Source organism: Rhagoletis pomonella, unplaced genomic scaffold (genome assembly GCF_013731165.1).
Source record: "Rhagoletis pomonella isolate Grant_MI unplaced genomic scaffold, Rhpom_1.0 Rhpom_scaffold_00012, whole genome shotgun sequence".
In the NCBI taxonomy this organism is placed as follows: Eukaryota; Metazoa; Arthropoda; class Insecta; order Diptera; family Tephritidae; genus Rhagoletis; species Rhagoletis pomonella.
The window spans coordinates 9,040,434-9,048,844 of NW_023458566.1; the positions used below are offsets into that span (position 1 = coordinate 9,040,434).

Genomic DNA, 8,411 nt, shown 5'->3' on the forward strand with positions numbered 1-8,411 from the left:
TATGTGTTTGTTGTTGGATAAAACGATGAATGTGTAATGTATGCATGAAACGTACGATAAGGTAACCGAAGCAAAATGTTAAAGATAAAAACGAACTTAACCTATAAAATGAACTCGAATCAAATTAGGATAGTGAATAAAAGTAATTCTTAGTGATCGCTTTTAATTCACAAAGAAAAAAGTCCATGTAATATAAACTTATTCATATATAGTTATATACATACGTGCATATATGTATGTATGTATTAATGTCTGTGTGAAATGGTTTATGTATTGTCATGTAAGGGAAAGTTCGTACGAGTATATTAAACTATACTGGCGTTTTATGCCCTTTTTTTGAAAAACAACATAGGCAAAAATAAATAAATAAAAAAAAAAAAAACTCAACAACAACTAGCATATTTCTGCTATGCTATTCAAGATACCTGATTACTGCTTGGTGAATTCGTTTCACTTCCAGCCGCTGATGCACTAGCCGATGCATTCTGTGTATATGATTGGAATGTTGGCAACACGGCATCACGACTACCGCGTGTGGAGACTTTCTCTTGCAAGGAATTGAGTGTTTTCGATAGCCATGGTTGCCAACTGTTGCGATTGGAATGCATTTCAGTGATGGTGGCACTCAATTGATGATTCAAATCTTGATTGCGACATTCAGCTTCAACATGCGCCAATTTTGCTTGTGCCAATTCTAATTCTAACTCACGAATACGTTGTGTAGCTATATTTATAGGATCTAATGGGCCTAGTGGTGCATCTGCTGACTGCTTATTGCAACTCTGCTGCGTTGATTTAATGTTGCTGCTGCTTCTGTTCACTAAAGCCGGTAATTTCACACTCTGATCAGTATTCTCCATTTGATGTATGCAATTTTTGCATTTGGAAACGATATTCTGCAAAAGGTAATACCATTTATTACATGCGGAAAACTGGTAATAAATGATTGTTTTCGTTTAAAATTTTTCTTTAACCCTAATTTTCACACAAGGACGTTTCACCGTGAAGAAGTAAAAAACATACTCACTCTCGAACTCTCACATTTCAAATGTTGTCTCTTTGATTGATGACCAATTTACTTACCATTACATTTCCAAGCGTCTCATTCAAGTTGGTCGTATCATTTTCTAATCTTTGTATAATTTGCTTATAATCTTGTATAATGCCTGTATGTTTCTTCTCTTTATCTACTGCCCGCTCATTAGCCTCGATCAACTTTTTTTGCATTTCATCGATCTCCGCTTGTAACTTTCGTCGTTCTTCTCCAAAACGATTCTCATAAACTTGTGCCTCTTTCTCCAAACGTTCTTTGTGCTGTTTTCTTAATTGGAATTCCTCCTCGTATTGCTTCAATTTCTTGATTTTTCGTTCGCAAGCCATTTTCATAACGCGTCGTGCCTGACTGGGACTTCGACATTTTTTCGGCAAAGTTACGCGGAAATACTTGAGTATACCCTCAAAGTCAAGTTGTCGCAAGTCAGTTTCACAAATGGAAAGTAAAGTCACAGCTACTTGGAAAAGCAAGGGTACACCGTCAAGTAGAAAAACATCAAGCACATGAAACACAAAGCTAAGTGGGAAACGTGCCGTGAAGAGTGTGAGAAACCATTGTGAGGCGTACATGTGTGTCTCAATGCCACATGCCGCAAAATGCTCATGCAATTTGGGTAATTGATCCTTGATCAAGCGATCAAGTTGGTAGAGGCGCAAATAGAGTACCTCAAAGCCTTGCTTATACAAATCACGTAGTCCATAATCATACATTAGTGCAACCAAAACACAAAAGGCATCCTCTTCGGGCATCTAAATAGATTAAAAGTGTTATGGGAAAATATTCAACAACGATATATGCATACTGCAACTTACGTGTAACAACAAACTTGCGGCAATGAAACTCAAACCTTGACAATATCCAACTTCACTGTCGTAGACGGCGTATGCCTTAGATACTTTGAAAAGTGCGTCTTGACCTAAGTACATAAAACGAATGCGTTTGAAAAAAGGAAACTCATTTATGGTTCAAATAAAGGCTAAAGGACCATTTACCTGAGCCACCGGTTTCCTTGAAGCATTTATGAGCTGGAAATGTTCTGTGTATGTCCCGTTGTATTACAGTTTCGCACTTGGTTTCCTATACAAGTAATTATGTATATAGGGTCTATACTGTCTACAATATGGGGTTTCACGACTACTTACTTTGGTAATTAAAATCTTATACATGTCGAGCATTTCGGTTTTGCCCTCTACATTAGCCAACTTCTGCCATATCTTCTCACGCAATGCTTCCGGTATGCCCAAACGCACTAGTGGAGGCAAATTTTTTGGTCGCTTTTCACCATCCCATTCTTTTAGTATCGGATCCCATTCATCTAATTTATCCTGTGAGCAATCTTTTGAGACTTCACCTGTACCACTCAACAACGGTTCATCTCCATCTGAACTGTAGTCGGTAGGGCAATCATCCTCAATGGAAACAATCGATGAAGAGCGTACAATCCGCGATAAATTATTCATTCCAAATTTTAAAAGTGATGACTGTTGTTGAGGTTCATTAATTTCCTCAGATGGATCGATTGAGCTCACTTTCCAGTTAAATTCATCGGTTGTGCGCTCCAATTGTAGATAGAAACGCAAAGTCATTGGCCGCTTCGATATGAAATGGTCCATTATACGTATTTCACTTGCTGACTGTATTACCACAGGTGTCTCAATAACAAAACGTACTGGGTCGCGAATGCCACGCACCACTATATCCACTGCTACAGTAAGAAACGTTTTAGAGGTCTCAACATTCAATTGTTCAAAGGCAGCTTCGTTAGCCTTCCATTCAGCACGTATTATATAAGGATTGAGACAAAGTGGCAAAGCTGCTGCAGCGGTGGTATTAGTATCGCCTGAAACATTAACCATAGTACCACCGTTACCATTTGCACCACCGGCAGTGGTGCTGGGCAATTGGTAACTCATGCTAACCATATCAATCAGTTGCATATCACCCTGGCGTACTAGCTTGCCAGGACTCAATAGCACACCAAAACAACGTTCTATAAACAACGGTTGTAGTACATTGGAAGCTGTTTGTTTAACCGTAATAATCACTTCCTTATCAGTGTTTGCACGCAATTTAAAGCAATTGCGATCGCGAGGAACCGCCGAAAAGGAATTTTTAGCGACCTTTTCGCGAATTTCCAATGACACAATAAATTCATAGCCAGCGGTGTTAAGTGGATTTCCGCTCACATCTGATGTTATCGAATTCAACATATTGCTATCAATAGCTGAGGTCAAGCTGCAAGTCATGCTTGGTGGATATGTGCGAAACGCCTTTTGAAAACAAGCTGAAGAGGAGACAATTCAAGACGTAAAAAGGAATGCTTTGAGAAATTAATAAAAAAAACCACTTTCAACTCACCACTAACTTGGTTCACCGCTTCCGGTATATGGCAACGGAAAACATGGCATTGAAACAACGATTCGCCATGCAGCCAAGTAAAGGCAAAACAACCATTTTCTGCGGTCTCAACGGGGCCACGAAAGTACAAAATAATGCTTTGTATTTCATATGTGGCAATAATGGAACTGGTCTCAGCATCATGCAAGCTATAATGCAAGGGAAAAATACACACACACCCTTGTATATATAGAAAAATATTTAACGAAAGAAGTTTAAAATACTTACACAACAAGCCCATCGGAACAATTAGGTATGCTCACGGAAATTTTAAGCCCCACTGAATCGGAGTTACTGTTCAATTCGTTCATTATGCGGTAAATGTCGACTTCTGATTTGGGTGCATTTATATTTGCTGCTCCTAGATATGTGACTCCAGAAAATATGGTGCAACCTTGATCGATATCTGAAACTAAGTTGCACAAAGAAATTGTTAAAGCAGTACAAAGGTATGTACATATATAAAGCACATTTTAAAAGTATACAAATTCTTACAATGCAAATACAAAATAAAGAACGCAAAAACTTTGAATGAGAGAACACCAAAAACCAAAATAAGTAAGCCTAAGTCTCACCTTCCTCGTCGGTATCATTCTTTTCGGGCTTCATGACATCTTGTTTTTCCTCGACGCAACCGCCAACACCACCTGGACTTGCATCGATGCAATCATAAAAGACCGACTGACCAACTCGGTTATGTTCTGAAATTGACGCGTCATCACTTTTAGGTGTTATAGCATAATCTGGGTGATGGCGATTTAACGATTGCGACTTCATTGCCATCTTGGGGAGAACTAGTTGCTGTTGTTCACAGTCGTTGTCTGGAACCAACAATGCCGGACTCGATGTGCCAGCCAGTGGTAATGTCAAAGATTTTTGTTTACTCAGCGTCACCGCTTTGGCTGCTGTAATATATTGAAAATTTGTATGAGTAAGTGAACTCAGTACATTGAAGTGTTACTAACATGTGGTATAAAAAATTCTCCCTATTTGTGAAAATGAGAGGCGTTATTATCGCGACATATGACGTTGCTTTGAAACAAGAAATTCTTTTTTGTCAGCAGCTGTTTGGTAATTTGTTTTTTGTTTTTGTTTTTTTTTTTCTTATTTTAAATTAGCGAGCCCTACCTCCTCCGGTCAACGGGGAAGGGGGAGCTGATCGAAAGGTAAACAAATAAATAAACGAAAAAAGTATTTATCGCAATCTAATTAAATTGGATTGGCTTGAATGTTTTCAAAAGAGTATTTCACATACATATGTACATATTACAGTACACTCGGAGTTACGCGAACATTACTTGTTGCAAAGCAATAAAAGTAAGTTCTCAAAGGGAATGGTACACAAGCCATAATTTATTTGGGCAGGAGTATTTTTTCGGGCTTAATTTCTACATACACAAACCAGCTCTATCTCGTAAACGTTAGCACCCTTTGTTTTAATTAGTACACGTTAAAAGACATGGGTATTTGCATAGGAATATATGTATCATTATAGCATCACCACCCAAAAGCTCTTTGGGGAGTTTGGATACTGATAAAACAACTACAATAAAAAATTGGTATTTTGTTCTTGATAAATATCTACTAATGTAATAACAACTACGGAATTTTCTAAGTTTTACTATTCGGGAAATTTAGGGATTTTTTTATGATTTTCAGGAACTTATCGGGCACTGTTAGGTCCAAAGTACAATTAAGACATAAATGTAAAGTTATCAGGATTTAGTGAAGTTAAAAATACTAAGTACTTTTGTAAGCGGTTAGAAAAAAAATTAACTAAGTTCTTTTACACTTAGTTTTTAGTAGTAGTTTTTTTATCTACCGAACATGGTCCTCACAGATAAGCGGAGAAAGAAGACAAACTACAACAATCTTAAAACGTTCTATACATATATAAAAATAGACATACCTAATTACTAACAGTTCGAAAACGACCTGACTCAAAAATTTATTTCAGCAATTTCAGTATTTTCATTTGAGATAGGGCGTTTATGAACCGAGATGTCAGATAGGATGTACTGTAACCAAATTCTGTTAAGTTTTTATTTTGCTGTTTAAGTAATTACTCAGCCTAAACTTATTTCTACGCCTTTGCTGGGGATCCATTAAGAATAAAATTAATTGAATATGACAATGTAGGGCTTGGAATCTCATGTACTAAAAAATCGAAAATGTGCGCAATAATATGCAATCAAAATTCAAAAATATGCGCTATTAACAAATAAAATATGTAATCAAAAATATTTTCCTAATATTCCAGGAATGGCTTGCCGAGTGTCTTAAGCCTCATCCTTGCGAGGGCTGGACACGCGCACAGGAAGTGTTCGACTGTCTCTTTTGAACCAGGGCGACAAAACCTGTTGAAGGGCAATCCAATCCTTTCAACATGTATCCCACCGGGACTGTACCCTATGCACTAGGGTGATTTAGAAAAAACAATTGTTTTTTTTCCTCGGAACCACGCTCAAAAGTGTCGTTTAGACACCAAAATAAGTCTCAGAAAATATGAGCCCTTAATATTAATATTAAGAATGTCCGCAAGGCACTTTTCGATTTCCCATAAGAATAACATAGGAACATTTTTTTTTTTTAAATTCTGATTTTTATATTTAACGAACGATACGTTGTACTGTATGGTCTTGAAATAGTGGAGTAGAGAATTGAACAAAAAAGGTCTTAAGTCATTTTTCAATAAGTCAACTCGGTCAAAAGTTATTTTAAATTCAACATTCTTTCTACTTTGACCTCGCATAACTTTTGCTTGGCTATCCGAGAATATATTCAGATGAATATTTGGGAAAAAAATATATGTAATTTTTTGTCAAGAGATTTCGCACTAAATTTAAATGGTTGCAAATCAAAAAAGTAGAAATACGCAAAAACTCTATGCGTTTATTGTAAAGTATACTAAAAAATTCGCAATAAATATGCAGAAACAGGTATTTTTTGCATATATGCAAAACTATGCATGCTACGACAAACACCGCTACTAAAATCATTAGATAAGTGAATAAGCAAAACAGATGTCTATCACAATGAAGCAAATAAAGGCATTGACATCGTCGAGCTAGAAATAAAACTTTAACATACATATAGGAATGCACATGTATTAAATCATTTTCGCGTCGCAGATAGTAGGTAAGTAATTGTGTCTTAGGAACCAATGTATTTTCATTTCCATAATAAAATGATGTTATTCACGTGAGTAGCATAGTGCTTAGTGACCTTTGCAGCTAGAACCTATACATACATATGTACATATATGTTTAACATTAAAGATTTTTTATATTATATTATATGCACTGGTATCATTATATCCAAATCATTTTCAGCTTAATGTACAAGTGAACGAAATAAATACAAATACATACATCCATACATATGTATGTATCTACATCCCCATTCCGCAATCTAAACCTACATTTTTAAAGTGGTGCACTTTGTCAATCTACCTGTAGTAATGGATGCATTTCTATGTATGTAAATGATTAATTAATTAACTTACCAGTTGAAGACGCATCACAGTTAACATCTAGTTCTCTCAAAGCGTCAGTCATAGCGTGTTGCAAATCAGTAATATTGCGGTTGTTAGCGATGTTTAGCGTTGGTGATTTGCTACTCATCGGCGTAACTAAAACGGATCCTGTGTCCGATATTTGCTGTTCAATGGGTGTTGTAATATTGCTGTCAGAAACAATTTCATACTCTCCACTTGTGGTTAATGAGGATTCAGAAGATTTCCTGCTAAGGTTGTCATCCATGACTCGATAGTAGATATATGTAGACGGGTACAAATACTCAACCTCGTTTTACCAGAATTTCAATATTATCCCTTTGTACTCGTTTCTAGACTTGCAGTAACTGTTGTAAATGTAAGCGCTGTACGAAAGGTCATACATTAGGTATGTATGTACATTTGCAAGTATGCTACTCCAGGTAGATATGTAAGTGCGTATTATAAGGGACGGCGGCGTTAAGGTTTGGGACAATATGTACCCAATGTATTCAGTTTGAATAACAATGAAAATGGAAACTACGTTGGAACTCTTGACTGGGATCCCATCATTTCGAAGATTGCTAATTTACTTTACATTTTCTAATACTATCCCGGTGCTCGATTGATTGACCCAAGCGGTGAGTTCAAATTATTCAAGTGAGTCTGGTGAATGTTTGAGCTGAAAGTAAAATATTGAAAGCAATTAAAAGCTATGCGATTCACTCGTCTTTTTTCGAACTGATCGATGATGACGAATCGCAATCGCTGTTGCTGCTATGATGGCAAACACACGAAGTATGTAGGTAAATTACAATATTTTGGTGGGTGGTGCGCCCGCTTCCTGCACTAGTCACCCATCAGCCAATGGTTCCTTTTATCGAATTTGGACCACACACACAATCTCTCGAAAGAGGTTTATATTCAAGCGTACTTTTTATAACTTTAGCTCCAAGTTTAACTTTTTATCCCTTTTCTTGTGTTTTTCGCTTTTAATTTTTGTTTTGGTAATGATTTTCACAATTTTAATGTTGATAATTTAATACAACTATTTTTGCCGTTCTATACCTTTTCTCGCTTCGCAACTTGTGTGCAAACTTGTATGCGCAAATTTCCACTTTTTTTTACGATAAAACGAAATGTCAAACAAAGCGAAACGTCAATTCATTGGAAAATGCAGTAAAGGAAGTCATTGGATTGGACGGCCGGAAGTCATTGGAATGAACTACTGGAAGTACAGGGTCACTATACACTCATTCCTAGGCAGCTGACACGATCTGTCTTACCAGAGCGCCGTTGTATCCCGTAGCGCAGAAATCTGCGAAATTTAGATTTTTCCGTGTCACCTGATTTCTCCCCTCTATAGATGGTTGCCACTTCGTCCGTTTTGCAGATGGTAAAAAAGTGATAATTTCCTATTCAAAATACGTTTAAAATATTTGAAATTTACTATTGAATAAGGTTTTT

At 36.7% G+C, this 8,411-nt stretch overlaps 1 protein-coding gene across 6 annotated transcripts in view; it reads right to left on the minus strand.

Moving 5' to 3' along the window:
* LOC118747794 (rab GTPase-activating protein 1-like) overlaps positions 1-8,411 on the minus strand; it is a 26,875-nt gene that overhangs the window by 696 nt on the left and 17,768 nt on the right. Inside the window, exons 1-10 of one of the 6 annotated variants that reach the window (XM_036481930.1) lie at positions 8,013-8,096; positions 6,957-7,626; positions 4,027-4,356; positions 3,680-3,863; positions 3,413-3,600; positions 2,197-3,338; positions 2,047-2,131; positions 1,867-1,970; positions 1,084-1,803; positions 426-896 (exon numbers count right to left, since the gene is read on the minus strand). In XM_036481930.1, coding sequence (XP_036337823.1) covers positions 426-896; positions 1,084-1,803; positions 1,867-1,970; positions 2,047-2,131; positions 2,197-3,338; positions 3,413-3,600; positions 3,680-3,863; positions 4,027-4,356; positions 6,957-7,212 — 3,480 coding nt within the window. In that variant the 5' untranslated portion in view covers positions 7,213-7,626; positions 8,013-8,096. Of the gene's footprint in view, positions 1-425; positions 897-1,083; positions 1,804-1,866; positions 1,971-2,046; positions 2,132-2,196; positions 3,339-3,412; positions 3,601-3,679; positions 3,864-4,026; positions 4,357-6,956; positions 8,097-8,411 lie in introns of those variants that run through there. The other 5 variants (XM_036481929.1, XM_036481928.1, XM_036481932.1 and 2 more) reach the window with 5 other exon arrangements.